We start from the raw sequence: 19500 nt of genomic DNA, 5'->3' as shown, positions 1-19500 counted from the left end.
ATCACTCGCTCTTCGTTTCGAAGGGAAAAAAGTCGCCAGCGATCGCGTAGACGCCCGCGCATCTACTTGCGTGCACGCGTCCGCTTATGCACGGCTACCTGGACGAAGACACGCGCGAGCAAACACTCGGCCGAATTGACAGACACGCGGTGAACGCGTAACGGGGCTGCCAACAGCGGCTCGATCACGATTATTATCGACGCGAATTCCAGCCGAGAGGAACGGAGGTCTGGTCATTCGACGCAGCGATGCAGTTGTTCCGCAGGGAAACGGAAGACGCGGCCTCCTGGAACCTGGCCACTTTTCGGCGACAGGAAGACATTATCTATGGAATGGAATCCCATATGTGCTGGGAGTTGTGGAAGTAGAGTTCAAAACTGAGCAAAAAATCTAAAGAGCTTGAATTTATCACTCATTACGTATTGCATCGATTTACATTACAGAGTGAGTGGTAAATTCAATTTTTTTTTAGATTTTTTCCTTAGACTACTCTCATGATTACTAACACATGTATATCTTAGGTCGTCCCATGGCTACAGTCACTAAAAATTATTTCATTTCTAAGGAAATTAATCTTTATTGTTGGGTACACTTGATCACTGATAAGGGAGCAATTCTTTCCTTTCTCAGATAAGATTTCAAGTTCTTTGAAATGCTTTTGTTCTTTTGAGTCAAAATTTGCCAGGAGAGAGGACATTAAGGAATGGCCTAATAATTGCATGGGCAGGCTCATGGGAAAGTTTTGCCAGCGTACAGATTGGTCGAATAGAATCTCAGGACACGCTTGATTCGATGCTCTATTCTCATTGTCCTTCGTTGGCAGTTCCATTAAACGTGTCTGCGAGGGCATAAGCACACGGTGACATCACGTCCAATTTAAACGAGCCGAGGCGTCGCTAGCGTATCTACCTATGTCAATGGAAAGAAAAGAAGGCTCCTCGTCGATTCTGTCCATCCGTGGACCGTGCCCCGATAATTGATGCCTGGTCTATTTATACGTTCAGTGACACAAAAACTCTTGTTACAGTCGCTTTTTGCGAGAGACATCAGAGTCAGAAGGTGATTCCTCGCAATCAGCGACATTCGTCGCGACCACTCCACAGTGGAAAGATATCTCACGAATTATCTCGCAGAGAATCGTGTTTTGCGCACGATAAGGGTGAGTCACGAACACCCATCGAACTTTGCTTTGGCCGTTTGGTTTCTCTGGTCGATGGCTTCAATGGATAGTTAAACTGGGTTCCTCAGGATATATTTAGCGAAAATTGAATGCCCAAGCCTTCTGCTCGAGGTCGATATCACCTGTAATTAATTTGCGCGTCAGTCGGTGGCAACAACAAACAACACAATCTTTTCTACGCATGTCAAGGGAGGGCTGTCGTGAGTCACGGTACTATCGACCTACGGGAAGGGTGTTCTTATATTTTACGTCACACGTTGCGTTCCCAGAATCACCTGGGAAAATAGTGGAAGCTCAGCCTTGAGGCTAAATTCTCCGAAAATTAAATTACACCTATACCACCGGGGATATGTTAATGTTAATGACCTTACAGCCCCCGCTGAAAGAAAAGCAAAGGTCACTGGCAACCTAGGGGTCAGTCGATCGATAGAACCGAGGGTGAATCCCTCGGTCGAAACGATTATGGTCACCTCGCCTCGATCGATTCCCAAGTCCATCGATCCCAGAGGGTCACAAAGATACATACTGGGCATCGTTGGAGCGTTTCGAAAGCACCGTCGACGATGGCTCGAGAGAACCGAGTCGGAACGACGCGACGAGCCAGGCCTTGCCCCACCTCAACTTTTATTGATCCTGAGGATGTCGAGCACGACAGATACGTCTAAATATTTCCGCGGTGTATGTCCCTATCGATGCGTCTCAATTACCGTAGCTTCGACCCTCGAGGGTGAGGGGTCACGCTGCACGCTTAGGACTTTGAATACTTTCAAACGTCCCTGCCCCTTCGAGATAAAAAGAAATAAAAAAAGAATCGTAAAATATTGAAGCCCTCTCTGCGTACACTGTACTCCACCAGGAGTTCCAAATAATCCAAATAATTTTTCGTTCGCATTGCAGAGCTGCTGGGGCCGTATCGAGGCCAGATTTTGACGCACGACCACTTTCTCGAACCATCTCCAGCAGGGGCCTGAAAACAAGCAACAACGGAGCCGCAAGCTGCCGTAAATGGTGTCGTTTTCTACTTCGGAGGACAGCCTGCGACGATACATCGCGAAGTGGACTCGAGGAGGAGAGCCAAGTCGATAACGGTAGGCTCGAAATCTGATTGTGAGTCACGCAGTCGCTCCTCTCGCTCTCTTTTCGCTCTGCTCCTTTCTGATTTCCTCTCCCTGTTTGGGCCTGCACTCGCTCACAGGACTCACGAGGTACCTGCAGACGTGCACGTTCCAAAGCGAGAGGCTGTTTACAGGAAACGACAGGAGTCAAAGGCTGACCCGCGCGAAATAGGTGACACACAGCGAAGTAGGAAATATCTCGTTAAACGGTGTTGTTACGTTGCCGAGGAGCATTCGATCTCGCGGCAGTCTGGTTATTAAGTAACAGTCCGCGGTGATGTCATCGCGACTCGGTGTCGTGGCTCCAAAACGGGTAAGGCATTTACATATGATCGGGCCTGCTTATGCCAAACAGAACCACTTGTTATTGAGATAGAAATACAGGGAGGAATTCAGTATTCGCAGGAATCGACATCCTTCGCCGAGATCTGGCTTGAGTCTGATAGCGATGCTGGCGAGAGGATCGTCCTTTTTAAGGCTCTGCCTGGGATCGTGTGCGTGGGTGTAATCTTGCCTCTCGCTGTCAAGGATGCAGGCTGTTGTAACGCTGATTACCGTTATCGGCGTCACTTGAGAATTTTGATTCCTCGAGGTGCGAGGATAACCGAAAGAAAGAATAGTGATAGAGGGAAGATGGAAAGAATAAGGACAGGCTTGCTTGATCGAATGGCGGAGTGGTCTGTCCATATTTGGCCTGACTCGCTGCATTATTCGTGTCACCTTTTTTCAGTTTCTCTTGATTATTCCTACCCATAAATTGACCAATCTTTCACGAAAAGGCTACTGGATTCTCAAGCGCAGATCGCACGGGAAAAGCAACTGACGTAACGCAATAAGTACACAATCTGTCATGCATATTCTAGTCAGGACTCGAATATAGAAGTTCAGATGTTTTAAGTGTCTCTGAGGAAAGAAACTCGATAATAGTTGATCTCCTTGACGATCGAGTGACTCGTAAAGCTGACTTTTAAAGCTCTCTCCACAGGCTAACTAAATTCCCAGGGTTGTAGCTTTCTCAGACCTTCGCATTCTGCAATTGTAATTAATTAAACGATCCAGGGTAAAAGTGATCTTCGAGTGCACGAATGTTTCTGACCGATCGCTGTTTTTCATATCGACTCTAAAGGCACTCGCATAATAAGTGGCACAAGACCACTTTCTATCTACGCGCGACAGATTTCTCGTTGCGAATCCAGAAACTTTGCCCCAGCTCTACGCTGGAGGCTTCTCACACGAAGCTTCAAATTTCCTTCGAATTCTAGAATCCACCGATTAGCGTCCCAAACAACGCCCTAGCTAATCTACACAGACAACCCTCGAACATGCTTCGATCTTGTCCACTTAGTGCGTGAAAATCGCAGAACGAGCAAACGTTTGCTTTGGCAAGTAGATCCTTTGGGGCGTAGCCGAGTCGGGTTCAGGGAGAGGATCGATTTTCGTGTGAAGCGCATTGCGGCTGTTTCGGATGGGCGGTCCTTGCTGCCCGCATGGATCGAACTATTTTATATTCCAGTCATCGTTTCTTGGTCTTAATTGGAAACTGAATCGCCGAGCTGAGCAATTAGTCCCTCTTCATCGGAACAGCCACGCATTGATTCGTCATCTGTTCCGAATTAACATGGGACGTGATCGAAGCAAGTTGGTCTGTGGCTGGCTCGATGCAGAAGTCGGAAACGTTTTTGGAAAGTCCTGCTGAACGATGTAAACCTACGGAAAGACTTTGTCGCCCACACGGCTCGGTTTCACGACTCCTTTCTCTGGCTCGATTCCTGTGCCGGTTATCCCACGTGTGTCCTCTATGCTGCGTCATGCATTTCGTCTGTTTCGTGAAACGTACGAGTACTTGAACACGCGGTAAAAAGGCTTAGTATAGCAACTTTGGTCAGAGGTGTCATTCGAGGAATTTGCATCGATAGATAATGGTGCGATAGACAAACATCTTAGGTGTAGGTATAAAAATAGGAATTATTATTAGTACAGCATAACAGCGATAACAACAGTGTTCCTTCGTTATAAACCCATATTAATAACCACAGCAATTAGGAATTCATTTTTCTGAGATCACAGTGAGGATGCATTTTCTTCACACAAGAATTTGGTAACCAGTTCGTTGAATTCTTCAGGATATCGTAAATGCAAATTGTGCGCCCCCTTTTCGAATATTTTTAATCTGCAAGGTAAAAAATTCGTGGTTTACTGAATCAGTTCTAACTGGATTAATATTAAGAAAAATGTACGAACTTTGCTCCAGGAATGTGCTCCTTCAAATAAATCGGGTGCTCGGGAAGCACCATTGGGTCCTTACTTCCTTGAATGATCAATGTAGGACACTTGATCTTTGACAAGGATCCTTTGCATAAGTCACCATTTCTTTGCTCATAAATTCTCAAAATGCCATCGACCCAGCCGGTCCAAATTTTCTCGAAATATTCTTTCCCATAGAGTGCTATCATCGGCGCTCGCATTTTTTCTGACCAGGACTCGATTTCCCTGAAGTCTGCAAATGTAAAAAACACGATTACCTATGAATCCAGAAGACGTAGAAATTTTTCAAAATACTCTATGCAGAGAATACCATACTTTTATAAATTTCTGCCTCTTTCGGTGTTATATAAGCATTGGCAGCCACAGCTACCATTTTGGTAATGCTCTCAGGGAACATTGCGGCCATCATCAAGGAAGTGATACCACCGTCGCTCCATCCTATCACAGAAAATTTTGAGTAGCCCAAAGTTTTCATTAAGTTGTGGGCTTGTTCTGCATCTCGTTCGAGGAAGTCGTCATAGTATATTCTATCAGGTGGCCTCGATTTTCCATAGCCAGGTGGATCCCATGCGACTATGGTGAACTTTGATTTATTCAGACCCTCTATTTGTGGTTTAAAGTCCGTCCAGATTGAACCTGCATTCGGTAAGTTCAATTGCGATTTGAGTATCATTCGAGACACCAGTTCCCTTATCGCTAGTGACCTCTTAGAAAGTGATCGATATCTCTATCGGTCGATATATTATTAAGTTGTTAAAAAATTACGCTATGACTTCATCGTGTGAACTTTTGTCTTCTATTTTACTTCTTTTGCATAAATATGCTAATTGAAATTCTATTTAAACTATATTAAGAATGACTTATGTTTCCTTCAGTGATACGATACTACCTAGAGAGCAGCACATTCGCTCAATTATTAGCAGGTAGTATTTACCGACTATAATTATCTAAGTTTACACATATAATTTTTGCATTATTTCTCACCTACTGCACCAGGTAAAAGTAATACCGGATATCCAGTTCCAGTTCTTAGGTAATTGATGTTCATATTAGTTTTCTGCTCCTGTCAAACAATTCCCTAGTTGCTAGTACCGTTGGTGGATCTTTTAAGATACAGCTTTACGTTACCTCTATAGCTTGGTTTTTAACTGTTGAAGTAAATATTCTTCGTTTGCTTGAACCAATCCTAAGCCAATTGATGCTTAGGCAGGCTGATAGCTTGTCCCCAATAGATGAATGTAATTTCGTTAACATGGTGGATCACTTTCTTCTTCGCACGATATCGGCCATCCATGATGCCAACTCAGTGATCTATGACCTTGCGTGGTGTTTTCGCGCGATACTAAACTCATTTTAAATGTTTCAGGGTGAATTAAATGATATTCTGCTCTTTACACGTTATTTTGTACCTTTATTTTTCGTGGGCTTTCATTAAACGTAACACAATAATTAGAGATTCATTTCTTTATTTCTTTATTTGCATAAGATGATTTAGGAAAGTAGGAATCATGGGCAAAAATTCGTATGCTATAGAAATGACCAAAAATGATTGAATTTCAATAAAATTCCTCGTCGATCATTCATTCCAAAAGAAAAGGAATTATCAAAGCGTTGAACTCTTCAGAATATATTCGATGCGCATTGTAAGTTGCTTTCTCGAAGGTTTTCAATCCGTGCAATTACGAATAAATTAATTAGCGATGAGTAACATATCCAAAAAATTCTTTAAAGTCATAGAAAATACATGTCTGAATCATACCTTGATCTAGTAATCTGTCACAGAGTCTATCCAAGCTGTCCAGGATTTCATATCTGTCCAGAATTCATATTTATTTCATTTACCATTTTGTTCCTTCCTAAGCAGAAGATTAGTTATTCTTTGATAGTGACTAAATCGTCGATCATTTCACTTCGAAACGATTGTATGACTTACTTTCATTCCTTAGTTGCACTCAATACAACTAGAATGCGGTTTTCTAAAATTGTTGTCGTATTTTTAAAAAGCTAATGACTGTGAACTATTCAGTGTGCATGATATAGTGTGTACAATATAATTGTTCAGTCACACTTATTTTAGAAAGGGGTTTAATAATCATTACATGATAAAAATATTAATACAACAGAAATTTAATGTTTAAAATATTTATTCTTGAATTATACAATAATGATAAGTGATTCAATGTCAGATATAGCCGGTATGTATGAAAAATGTTAAAATATATCAAAAAGTCAATACATATATACGATCATATATATTACTAAGAGTAAAAAATAAATAAATGTTTCTGATACAAATTGATAAAGCAAAAATGTTTAATCTGCATATACAGTCTTAAAATCATCATATACATTTCTATTTTTAAAGGCAGATTTATGATATTACGCGGCGATAACGATCGTAATGAATGACATAAATATGATTTTTTTTGCTTCCACACGTCACATAATACATTCGTGAAAAAACAAAGGAAAAACTAAGAATGAAATTTTTTTAATAATATCCCTAGTTCAGTGTAGCATGTCTTTACATATTTTATACTTAATTGCAACATTGATAAAAATGAAAATAATAAATCAGCCAAGATGATTATAAAAGTGGACTTATCATGAATCTTGTTGATCACGATTCAATGCTCTGTGATATTCTTCTGTTAAATGCTTTTTATACTTTGTTTGGTCATTCCACAGCTTTGCAGCTTGGGGATTAAGGGGACTTTCATTATTGGGTTCTGCAACATAAAATAGTATTTATTTTTTGCAATATTCAATTATAATTCATACATCATCAAGGCCACTATACTCACCACTAAGAAGAGATTGTATAGACAATAATATAGTGCGTACATCATACAATGCACTCCATTTATCTTTCAGTATATCCAAACAAATGTTACCCCCTGCATCTACATTTGGATGAAAGCAAGGTGTGGCAAAGCGTACTATTGGTGCACTGTATGGATAACTGTGAGGGAACTCCAAAGTTAACTTATATGTAAGACCTGCATATACCTGCAATGACAGACAAAGGTGGTAGAAATTTATTATAACTATCTTTGACCAGAGTAGAGGCAATATTACCGTGTCTCTTGGTCCTGTGATAGTTCCTATCCATTTAAACAAATTTTCACCATCCGGAAAAGCAGAAACACCTTTCTCTGTGCTCATCATCAATACCATGAGTTCTTTTTGTAGTCTACACATAAATTTACGATTGTTTATACTCGGGAGAATATCTACCTTAGAATAATCGCGAATACTTGCAATTTGGGATCGAGCCAGTTTCAAATGTTTCGCCCAAACATTGCAAATAGGTTATGAGATTTGGTATAACAATTAAGGAAAATATTATTCGTTACATGGTGGTTTAAAGAAAATGGAAGGAAACACGTTCATCGACTTGGGCGATAGGGAATATTAGGGGATTCATTTGCCATCTAATTTCTGTTCCAAAAAATAAATACGGTTTGCGTACCGTTTACTAACTGCATGATTGTCTTTTGGTACGTTTTGTTTCTCTTCGGTGGCTTTATTCGGTGCGTTTTGTGACGAATAAAACGGATTTATATTTTGTGCCATCACTGGTTGAGAAATACACGCGATCGGTCCTCGCAAATTAATTTTTCCCACGCGAGATTTCCGAAGCTTCGGTTCGAGACACAACAGTCACTGTGGAAATTTGAATGCACGAGACTCTATCATCCCCCTTAAAAACATTTGACTTCGAACAGCTGTTGAAGGTGAAACGTTTCCTTCTCTGACAAATCTATCGCAGTTTCAGAAAATATAGATTCGTGTTTTGTTAGAGCAAATAGCGAGGTGAAATGATGCAATGATTTAATAAAAATGTGTTCTTATAATATTTTGATCCATATCCGACACTTTCATCAAATTTTATCACTAACTCGAGATAATACTGATAAGGTAGGAAGATAAACAAATTGGCAATTAGTCAGCAAAGGTAAAAGTATAATAGAATAAGAGGATTTTAAAGAAAATTAATAGCGAGATTATTTAATTCTTTATCAACTCCTTTTTGTATGGATGCTGTATCGGTTTCCTATAGGAGCGTTGCATTAAAATCTACTTCAGCCATAGAAAACTGCTAACGTAAATTTTAGTACAAATTTGCTTTGCTTTATCTCTAAATCTAAGTAAATAATTGTTTTATAAAAACTTTTCTCCATCGTAGCCTATTTAATTATATTAATTTTTGAAATAATCATCGCTAATCAGCATCGAGTATTAAGGCATAGACTATATTCAAAGGTAAACAGAGTATAGATCACGTGCTCTTATCATTTCTGGATCCACTGTATATTTTCCACAAACTGTAGCAAGCGATAACAGCGCTTCCTGTGGTGAGAATCGAAGTTTCAGCCATGTTTGTGCCATTCAAATCGTGCGCGGCGTCATTCCGTGCGCGGACGTCGTGGAGGTCGGACGTGTGGTTGTGTCAGGTAGAAGGACAAAAGGCACGTGGCAGATAGCAATCGTAAAATTCTGTGATAAACTCGTTGTAAATGTGTGGAAGAAAACGAAACAGTGAGAGAGAAATAAGTGAGCGAATGGAAGAAGCGAGAGTGAATGAAATCGGAAGAAGTTTTGTCCGAGATGTTTTGACCACTAGACGTGAATGAAGAGCGCCAGACTACTCTACTCTACTTCATTCTATCCTTTACGTGCGTGTGCTCTTTTTTTACAACCCGGATATATAGAAGAAACTTGTTTATAGTTTTTTTCAGTCTACGAAAAAGTGAAGACGCGTTTTACACTTCCTTGCTATTGTTTCTAACCGGTTCTTCCCCCTTTTTCCCACGGTCAGTCGGCGCCTCATCCCAGTTCCGAGAAATTCTCGAGACCGACCTTAAAAAACCAATTTATTTCGAAGTTGCACGTGTTAGACGCTTGAACGATTTCAATAGCTTTTTTTAACCGGTTCCCACGTTTTTTCCCACGCTCGAGAGCGAGGGGATCCTTGCTCGAGTTCCGAGAAATGCTGCCGAGACAGTATTCCGAGAAACGGAGATATTTTGTCAATTTCTATGGCGAGGTCAATTCCTGAGACGCGAAGAGACGAGTTTCGTTTATTCTTAGTCTCCTTTCTCTTACTACACGCGTTTGTTAAGTTTGATTTAATTTTAGTACTTTTTAACGATTAATAATTATTTTAAAAATTTATTTTTCATACTAATGTAGAGCTTACACTAATGTATAATAAGGTATCAGATGTGTAAGTTTATGTGCAGTAATAGGACGAAGAGCAAATAAAATCAATCTTCACGTTTTAGTTTGTGTACAGATCTCGTCGATCGTGACCGTAGTTTTTTCGCTTTGAGAATTTCTCGAGTTTCTTGTTACTTTTTGGATTCTGGAAGCTGCGGCAACAGAATACTTCAAAAGAAATGATGTCATATACAGCTTATCGCAAAGGCAAGTGTTTTCTATTATTTTAATTCAAGGGTTTCTGCAAAGGGTTTCTTTTTATATAAAATATCTCTTTCGTCAACCAATCTTACTTCAGTGAATACCTTTTAAAGTGATCGTCGGTCGTGAACAGAGGTCGCTGATATCAGCTGATGTCGGCCTCTGTGAAGTCGCATGTCTATCTTTATACCTCGTTTGTGGTGATAGAACGAAGTGAATCTCTGTTGCCTTCTGCACATTGCATGACAGTGATTTGGTTTAAGTTAGATGTGTACGGAGGTTACTCCGATTTTGACAGGTTTCGATCATGCTAATTCAAATATTAAGTTGACAACTGTTCTATGTAAATAAATTTTTACCGTGTTCCATCTCTTTCGTGTGTATAGGCTCCAGTATTTGTTACAAACATAGTTTATTTTTTACTCTCAATTGTATATTATTTTTCGCCACATTATCATTCCTTTGTAACGTATTGTAGATATTTTGTGGCAATATGAAGCTACATACAGATGTATATGATAAATTATATTTGTGAGTAATTTTCCTGTATGTTTGTTGATAACAAATTAATTATTACTTACTTCAGTGTCAGTGTATCAGTAAGTGACAATTAATCTGTTTTAGATATATAACACCTGACAAGTTCTATGTAGAACCAATTGGAACTAAAGTATTGCTTGTTGTTGACCGCGTGAGTCAGCAGATTTATACACAAGGTAATTAACATTTAAAGATAAGGTCACTTAAATATTACCATGCAAGTTTCTTAGAATCTTCTTTAATGTTTTAGCTGGTACTGCCAGTCAAATTCCATCAAGTGCAAGCCGTACAAAAATATGGGGTATTGTAGGAACCATAAGGCTCATAGCGTGCAGATACCTTATAGTCATTACAGAGGCTGTAGAGATAGGAACCATAGCTGGTCATCAAATCTATAAAATAGTTGAAACAGAAGTTATACCATATGCAAAATCTTCTCTGCACCTTAGTGAAAAGCAAATGCAGAACAATGCCACGTATTTAGAAATGATCAAATCTGTGTTAAATACACCTTACTTCTACTTTAGTTATACATATGATCTTAGTCATACAATGCAGAAACTACATAACACTATACCTGAATTTTTACAGGTCATTATCTAGCCTTTATCACTGTGAATAACTTATCTTAAACACTTGAAATATGTTATTCTTGTATTATTTAGATGCCACTTCATGACAGAGCAGATCCTAGATTTGTATGGAATACTTATCTTCTACAAGATTTGACTTCCAGGCCTGAGCAGTACAAATTTTGTTTGCCTATCATTCATGGCTGTATCCTTGAAAAAATGATATATTAGTTCCATATTTCAATGACACTTGCATTTTCCTTAATTCTTTATTCAGTTGTAACATTGAACACTATCACTGTAACTGGTAGCACATCGTTCAATTTGGGTATCGTATCTAGACGTAGCGTGCACCGTGCAGGAACAAGATTATTTTCACGTGGTATAGATTCTACTGGTAACGTTTCTAACTACGTAGAAACAGAACAATTGCTCGAGTATAATGGCCACCGTATTTCGTTTGTACAAACACGTGGCTCCATACCTTTGTTCTGGTATCAGGCACCGAATCTAAAATATAAACCTAAGCCTCAGTTGAGCATGCACGAAGATCACCAAACTGCTTGTGCCCGACATTTGGAAGCTCAAATATTTCACTATGGAAAGCAAATTTTGATCAATCTGGTAAGCCATCGCGTTTACGATAAAGTTCATCAAGTTTCGTGCTTATGGATCAGAAAATTCTTTCACAGATTGATCATCATGGTCCAGAAGCTGTATTAGAAAAAGCTTACCACAACGTGGTACAGCAGATTAAGAACGAAAACGTTCGATACGAGAGTTTCGACTTTCATGCAGAGTGTAGACGATTGAGATGGGATCGATTGAATCTTCTGCTCGATCGTTTGGCCCCTGAGTTAGAACAAATGGGGTACTTTTTACTTTTAGAAGATGGTACACTGTTATCCGCGCAAGATGGTGTTTTTCGTACCAATTGTATCGACTGCCTTGATAGGACTAATGTCGTTCAGAGTATGATAGCGAAGAGGGTTCTCAATGACGCTTTATCAAAATTAGAAATTATTAGAAGGATCGAGGACCATCCTAGTGTCGAAGAGCACTTCAAACGGGTAACATTAACGATTCACCCATTTGTTTCTTTTGTACCTTATATATTAAATCGTGAAAATATTTTTAGATTTGGGCCGACAATGCAGACGTGATTAGTATTCAATACTCAGGCACTGGTGCATTAAAAACTGACTTTACCAGAACAGGGAAACGAACTAAATTGGGTGCAATGAAAGATGGTTTGAATTCTTTAACAAGATACTATAAAAATAACTTCACCGATGGTTACAGACAGGTACGTGTTCTTTATTTATGACTGCCTATTTTTTTGTGCATCAAATGATTGTCAACGTTTGTTCAAGGATTCATTGGACTTATTCTTGGGTCGTTATATCGTGCAGGACGGAGAATGTTCATCGATTCATTGTCCTCTGGAATCCGAAAGAAACTGGCGTTACGCCACTTTCCCCTTGGTACTTCTTGTCGCTTCATCGATGCTGGTTGCTCATATAATTCTTCCCTCGAGATACACTACTGAAATTTTATTGTACATGCTATTCTGGGGTGCTATGGTGGCTGGTACATTCGCAACTATTATTCATCATGGCAAGCAATACGTCGACAAACCTAAATTACTTTAAAGTTTTTGATTTAGGTAGGCATTGTATAATATTTTTAATTTATCTCGGCGAATGTTACGGGTTTTTTGATTACTCTCTATTTTCTTTAAATTGTAGTTCTCGATGATAGATTCTTGCAATATGAGGTGTTACTATTCAGTTCGGAATTTATATTTCAAAGCTCTTTTTTTATAGATTCCAATTTTACACATTTCTGTACATTTAAGGTATTTTAGGGTTTAAAAAGTGTAGGGAATATTGGGTAAATATGTTTTTATCGATGTACATAGGTTTACACATTTATAGTTAATCTTTTTAAGTGATTGTTATTCCCTTTGGCACACGAAGTAGAGTAAGGTACAATTTGCGAGGGATGTTCGTTCCTCCATGTTAGTTTGTCCCCTTTCAAGGAGACTATGTAAAGTACTGCAAAAAATTAAGATTAGTTTCGGGCAACATTTGCTCATTCATGAAGCTAATATATATAGAATGGTTGGTATCTACCGTCCATAGATGACCTGCAATCCCAAACTTCGATTTCCCTCGTTAAATTTTAACGCTGCAGGTGTGTCGGACGGTACATGGAACTAAATTTAAGTAGTGAACTAATATCGATTTGTTTCAATAAAGAAGTTGTAGGATATAATATGTAATTTAAAAGATCGTTTGCAATTTATAAACGCCATGAGACCTAGTCGAGTTGCATCCCGATAGATGCAGAACATTGTGTTACAAAGACGTACCATTGCCAAACCAAAGTGTGTAGTGTTTCTAAAATTGTACCCTATCGTAAACCTGTAACAATCACCAATTACGATTCTGAATTAGTCTAATCGTAACGAGAGACAAACATTCAGCGATGGAATATTTTTTAAAAGGTGACTTTCGTACCAAGATGCCCAAAGAGTTGGTATCCAATACGCATCAATAAAGTTAATGTTTTCTCTCTTACAAATGAGTAACATTAGACCCACCTTAAGTAACATTTATTAACATTTACAATTTCAATTCAGTTGATCCTCCTGTTTTCTTTTCTAGATTGCCTCGATTAACTTCATCCTCAATAGAACGAAAATACCTTTCCCAGAATTTAATTGTTATTTAAACATGCCATCCGTTCTATCCTTGGCGAGCACGCTAGATAAATTCTGCTGCAATTAGAGGATTGCTGTTTACCTCGAGCTAAAGATGTTTCATGTTTGTTTTGGTGTTCAATTTGTGTCTTGGAGTATGTTCAAGGAATACTAGTACCTCGGTATGTGTCTTTTGAAAACGTATAGCAGTATACGAATCTTACTTGGGAGATGTACCGAATCAGAGAAACGAAGGCTATTCAAATCATCTTTCTTTCATTAACATCATTTCAGTGCATGATTTACAAAGATTTTATATTTATTTTTACTAGAAGAATTTCGTGGAAATCTTTGGAGAGCTAAGAAAACAGTTCCCTATAACAGCTGCTCGTCTGACTACAAACGGCTCTTTCTACTTGCCCGCGTAATTCCTTTCGCACATTTTTTTCCAACTTGAAATCGTAAAAATCTCCTATGCATTGGCTCTCCAAAGGTTTGACATCCATATTTCTGCCTCAATTTAACGATGAGCATATACTTCGAAGGAGGAACGAGGGTGGAAAGTAACGTTTACTTGCTGAGCACGTGTCCATAAATGCCGAGACGACAATATTGGCGTTCGTAATCGGAAAATTAAATCTGCGGTGTCACGCGCGCCAGCCAGAGCATTTTTCAATAAAACACCCTCCTATTCGCGCGAAACTTTTCGAAGGTATACACGCGCACGTGGCCAGGATATATAAACCGACAGAAAATTTTCATTATATCATTTTATAGGCGACCTTTAATGCCGCCGCTGTCGTGCATCTGTCGACGGCCTCTCGTTTATTCCTATTGACAGAACGTCGCGGGGGTGGGCGAAGGAAAACAGCCCCTTCGAGCCGACGAAGGTAAAACTTTCCTCGCGGCTTTGAGCCTTTGACAAACGGTCGACCCGTAATTGGATTCGTTTTATAAAGTTCCAACGAAACGTGCAGCTTTCTGCTATTAATTGGAGATGGTAAGCGGCCCTCGTACCTGCCAGCGAGACGCGGACCCTCCCACGGGGCTCGATCAGGGTGATTAATTTGATTCAATTACAAACCGTCGCCGGATCCGGGGCATCGATTTTATTACCATTCCTCCTACCATCGGAATCTTGGGCTTTGACGAGCAGAGGGAGAAAAAGGTCGTGCGAGTCGAATGCTCGAAGCGTCATTAGTTTCTCCTTTTCTCCCGAAGGACGCAGACCTCCGATAAACTTCGACTAGAATTAGGTTTGTCAATTTCCCATTCAGGCTCGCAACTTTCTTTACAAATTCCCTATACCAGAAACTCTGCATCCTTGGAACTTCTTCTCTGCAACCCTCCCTTATCTACCCACCTCTCAACCTAGGCTACTTCTACCTTGGTTCCCTTAAATCCCCGAATATGAACGAACGCAATTCTCGCGCTCCAGCGTTTCCCACGTCCTTGCGCGATTCCTCGATCGCCGAATCGCAGGCACCGTATTCCCGCTAACAGTTCGCATGGTTTTCGCGCTGCAAGCGTGTACGTGCAGTCTCGCGCGAGTATCCTGTGTACGTACACCAGCTATGTGCCTACTTACTGGGCTCCGTGATACATGGAGGTCGCACCTAAATTTCCCCTGGGAGTCATACGTCTCGCCGACCTCTCGGCAACCCTCTCCATTTTCCCTCTGACTTCCTCTGGCTCTGTTCACTTGTTCGTTCCTCGTCCCATCTCTCGTTTCCCCTTTTTCTCGCGCCAACGGTGCACGGTTCGAACGTTTACCAGGACCAAAGATCAAACGAGAGCGTGAGGGCGGCGGCACGAAGGGAGGGGGAAAAAAAAGGGGAACGCTCGGTTGCTTCGTTTGCTAGCGATTCGCGTTAAAGTAATTGATGGCACTGGGTCAGGGGAGTCAGAGGCGTCGAGTTAATTTCCAAGCCCTGAATTTTTTCAACGCGCTCGCGCGACGCTCGTCGTCAATCACATTGAACGCTCTCACCCCCGACACGATATTAAAAGACGCGATAAAGCCGCGCTCGCAGCATTTATCTAACTTTTTCCCTTGGCGCGTTTAATAAAAAGCTCTCCTCTGGAGTCGCGTATTTCGCGCGGACGTCGACCGTGCCAAGATTGCGCGCAATTTTTGCGGGAATGCGTCTTACTGAAATTACGCCGCGTTTCATGCATACGTTATTGCAGTGTCTAATAAAACGCGCGATACCTCGGACCAGGCGGGGGCGGGGGTGGGGATGGGATAGCGTGTTGCAATTTTTGGAGAAATATCGTCGCGGCTCGCGTAATTTCCGTCGATGGGCCACATCTGGTCCGCGGTGTGCGTCGCGCGCCTCTGGAATAATAAATTGGCCCCCGCTGCGCCCAGAAGCGACGCTTCTTCGAGGCGCGCCCCAGCGACCAGCTTAAGCGGTATTATTGAAATTGCGGGTTTAATGGCACGCGAGATCTCGTGGAATATTCTGGCGAGGAAAATGGCACGAATGAAAAGACGGGGGATGCAATCAACTTTTATTGTATACGAAACGCCTCGCGTAATTTGACGAGTCGTTGGTGTTGGAGAGGCTGATTTCTCGCCGTAGGAATAAGTCTAGAGCGCAGAATGAAATTTACAGAGTAAACACCGCGATCACCGAAACTTGTTTCGCGTGTTACACGGGGATAAGCGTTCGGGATCCCTACATTTTTCAGGAGCTGTATGGGTCGAGAGCTCGAGGAGAACCGTGAAATAAGATACGTTAAATTCGTTTCGTCACGTAACCGTGGTCGCAGAGAATAATTCCGTGTAGAAATTTCTAGCACCAATGGCGGTGTCAAGGGAAGATGGGCGTAAAGGTATCTGTGAAAATGTATTAAAGTTTGTCGTCTCGACGAGCTGCAAGCGCGAGCTGTGTTTTGTCCCTGGGGAATTAAAATGCAGGAAAGATATGCAATTAAGAAAATATGTTTTTTCTCTTGTATTCATAAAAAATCATAAATCTTTCGAGAGCCAGAAAAATAGTTTCCTATTACAGCTGGTCTGATCACGAACGTCTCCTTCTACTTACCACCCTAATTGCTTTTGCACATTTTTTGTTCTTCAAGCTACCAATTCACTCGACACAAAGAGCAACATTTCCCCCTAATCGCCTCTTCTTTCCATAAAAAATCAGCCTCAGGGATTTCTCCAAGAATTGCAGCATTTGAGTGTCATTATCGCGAAGTAGCTGAGCTTGTCGTTCCGCGCGAGGACAATGGATTTTTCAGCTCGAACGCGCTCGTCCAGTTTTACGCGCGTGTCAACCCTTCCTCGAGGGGGTGTCCGTGGCGATACGTATACAGGGGATGGGCAGTAAAAGAAACGCGCGAAGGGTGACACAGGGAAGGAGCAAAGAAGGGGGTGGAAAATGTGTGGAGGGATGGGGAAGGTCGGTCGTAACGACGAATAGAACAGAAGCATAAAACGTCGTGGGGAGGGCGCGTTGGTCTCCCGCAATTTCCTCGGGATCGACGAACCTGCTCCCCGTCAGCTTATTAACTTTTATGAGCGGAGGCTAGGGACGAATGAGAAAAGGACAGGGTTTGCTGAAAAGAAGCGACGAAGCGTCGTTTGCAGCACGCCGAGATATTCCTGTTCTTACCTTCGTTTGGGGTGAGGGTGGTTTTAATCCTTGGCTTCATTTGCTGTATTTTGAATATTTAAAAAAGGAGCACTTCTGTAGCTCTGGGTTATTAGTACTGAGTGTTTAACAAGTGGGGAGTATATTTGTGTTTGTAAGGCGAGATAAATCGCGTAGCTTTATTTTTCAGATATTTATATTCGATTTGCTGTTTTATCTATTTTTGAAGAAAACGTTTCTTTATCTCATATTTCACTCTAGACAGTCATTCAGATATTTTTACTTTCTCAGGAATTCGTCTTATAGATTGTTTTCCAGATCACGTCATTTTTAGCGAAATTCACACATCCGTTTCCTTTTAGAATATCTCCAATTATATTGATTACTCAATCAATTGACTTTTGTTAGTGTTTGATAAACAAATCAGCAATCGGTTTCCACAAAATCTGCCGAATTGCTCGTCACGGTGATTGTGCTCCAAAATGAAAAGTCAATAAACGCAGAAGTCGATACATCGAACCAGCTCACGCGTGCCTTACAAAATCGCCAATTCCCTGAACATTTATACACAAGTATACCACATATGCAAACTCATTTCGCGAAACGCTAGCAGATTAGCCAGCAATTTCAGCCTCGTTCTTCGCAACAATTTGCAGGCGCGCTGAAAATCATGAATTAAACAAGCAGGGCCGATCTAATTGCCTAAAAATGCAGCCTCTCTTTGTATCTACTTTCCAGAGTACACAGTTCGCCAGAGAACTCGCGTCGAAGGGAAACGAGACAGAGAGCACGAGGTAACGACGAAGTCGTACCAATTACCTTCGCTCTATTCGAGAGCCCGCAATTTTCTCGATTCTTGGACCCTATAGTCGACCACGAGCCGCCTTCACGAGCTGGAGAACTTGCGTCGAGACAGAGGGAGAAGCAGGATCGCGTTTTAGGGTGGCTGGGGGTGCAAGAGACGGCGGTGGGCATCAATTTCCAGGGGCCGATCCACCGACGGATATTCGCGAGCCGTATCGTTTATTTTGATTTGCAGGATTCGTTATCGGTGGTTGGCCTCCGGCTGCGCCGAGGGTGCTCGGGATTAAGAGATTTCGACGGGGAATTTATGGTGCGGGCTTCTTCGCTGCTGGGACTTCATAAATACAGGTAGACCGAACGCCAGGCTCTGGGTTTCGTTTCGTCGTCGACGGTGCTACTTTCGAGCCATCGTTTATTGCTAGTCATCGTCGGCGTGGACGATTCGGTAAACACAGATGTTCTATAGAAGCTGAAAGATTAATCGTGAACCTTGCTTTTCATTATCGCGCGTAGTTCTTCAGCTTTGCGATTGTTCGAGCCAGGCTGCGTCGAGAAGTATAGGGAATCAATTATTTTTAAAGGAAGTAAGGAGAAATTATATTGGTAATTAACTTATTTGGTTTTAGAATCAAGTATGCTGGAGGAAACATGAAGAATATATTTGACACTACGGTTCTGTTTCGGAGGAAGTATTTTCTAATGATCTACCGAAACCATGGGCCTCGTGGGGTCACTACCTGTTGTCTCGAGCTCCAGGTATAAATTTTTTTAGCGAAAGTGGAACACTCGGGAGCGGTCCGTAATTTAAGCATGCGAGGAGAAAGGTAGTGTTCACTGGAAGTCTTCAAAATTAAAAAAAAAAATACTTAAAGAGAATACGAAGGTTGAGAACCCAAGATTCCTCGAGTTTTGTCTCCATTTCTCCTCATAAATATGTTCCTATTATGCTCGTCAAATGATTTCGGTGGGTACAGATTTTTTTTTGACACTCTCAATTTATCCTCTATTTATATACAGACGAGGGGACCTTTAAACGTCAGTCGAGAATAAGTATTCGTAGCGATCAGTTCGAACTTCGTACTAACTTCTTTTCACACTGTGGATCTTCTACAAGTGGATTTACATGTGCACGTAATATTCATTGTGTTCTCTCGTGCTTCAAAGTAATCAGTGAGTGTTCCTTTATCTCGCGTAGACGGTAGTCCCACGTGAAATCTCTGAAGTTTGTGAACGACTTAAATGGTTTGAATGCACTTATTCAAGTAATGATAATTAATAGCTACGAAGAAGCTTC

General features: G+C 41.1%; 3 protein-coding genes across 3 annotated transcripts; 1 reads left to right on the top strand and 2 right to left on the bottom strand.

Moving 5' to 3' along the window:
• Positions 1–4240: 4240 nt before the first annotated feature.
• On the bottom strand, positions 4241–5989 carry LOC143182475 (serine hydrolase BPHL). Its single transcript, XM_076383481.1, has 5 exons — positions 5689–5989; positions 5545–5623; positions 4876–5196; positions 4537–4792; positions 4241–4465 (listed from the first exon to the last, which is right to left on the bottom strand). Exons 1-5 carry the CDS (start codon positions 5812–5814, stop codon positions 4357–4359), a joined length of 891 nt encoding a protein of 296 aa, XP_076239596.1. The 5' UTR covers positions 5815–5989; the 3' UTR covers positions 4241–4356.
• Positions 5990–6780: 791 nt separating this feature from the next.
• Vih (ubiquitin conjugating enzyme vih) lies at positions 6781–8242 on the bottom strand. The gene is made up of 4 exons (XM_076383482.1): positions 8033–8242; positions 7639–7753; positions 7365–7569; positions 6781–7289 (listed from the first exon to the last, which is right to left on the bottom strand). Exons 1-4 carry the CDS (start codon positions 8134–8136, stop codon positions 7165–7167), a joined length of 549 nt encoding a protein of 182 aa, XP_076239597.1. The 5' UTR covers positions 8137–8242; the 3' UTR covers positions 6781–7164.
• Positions 8243–10196: 1954 nt separating this feature from the next.
• Positions 10197–13682, top strand: Sac1 (phosphatidylinositol-3-phosphatase SAC1). The gene is made up of 9 exons (XM_076383547.1): positions 10197–10515; positions 10609–10700; positions 10775–11115; positions 11190–11301; positions 11374–11720; positions 11789–12166; positions 12235–12402; positions 12470–12762; positions 13606–13682. Exons 1-8 carry the CDS (start codon positions 10478–10480, stop codon positions 12746–12748), a joined length of 1755 nt encoding a protein of 584 aa, XP_076239662.1. The 5' UTR covers positions 10197–10477; the 3' UTR covers positions 12749–12762; positions 13606–13682.
• The last annotated feature ends 5818 nt before the right edge of the window (positions 13683–19500 follow it).

The sequence above is a fragment of the Calliopsis andreniformis genome, chromosome 8, assembly GCF_051401765.1.
Source record: "Calliopsis andreniformis isolate RMS-2024a chromosome 8, iyCalAndr_principal, whole genome shotgun sequence".
Lineage (NCBI taxonomy): Eukaryota > Metazoa > Arthropoda > Insecta > Hymenoptera > Andrenidae > Calliopsis > Calliopsis andreniformis.
Note: the sequence above shows the minus strand (reverse complement) of the source record. Positions and strands in the feature narration are given on the sequence as shown.

Coding starts and splice junctions, on each gene's coding strand:
- Sac1 (XM_076383547.1), top strand. CDS start 10,478: ATGAAGCTACATACAGATGTATATGATAAATTATATTT. Junction 11,302..11,373: donor TTTGCCTATCATTCATGGCT/GTATCCTTGAAA, acceptor TTCTTTATTCAG/TTGTAACATTGAACACTATC. Junction 11,721..11,788: donor AGCAAATTTTGATCAATCTG/GTAAGCCATCGC, acceptor ATTCTTTCACAG/ATTGATCATCATGGTCCAGA.
- LOC143182475 (XM_076383481.1), bottom strand. CDS start 5,814: ATGTTAACGAAATTACATTCATCTATTGGGGACAAGCTATCAGCCTGC. Junction 5,624..5,688: donor TTAAAAACCAAGCTATAGAG/GTAACGTAAAGC, acceptor ATTGTTTGACAG/GAGCAGAAAACTAATATGAA. Junction 4,793..4,875: donor AGAGGCAGAAATTTATAAAA/GTATGGTATTCT, acceptor TTACATTTGCAG/ACTTCAGGGAAATCGAGTCC.
- Vih (XM_076383482.1), bottom strand. CDS start 8,136: ATGGCACAAAATATAAATCCGTTTTATTCGTCACAAAACGCACCGAAT. Junction 7,754..8,032: donor AATCATGCAGTTAGTAAACG/GTACGCAAACCG, acceptor ATTTATGTGTAG/ACTACAAAAAGAACTCATGG. Junction 7,570..7,638: donor TCACAGGACCAAGAGACACG/GTAATATTGCCT, acceptor CTGTCATTGCAG/GTATATGCAGGTCTTACATA.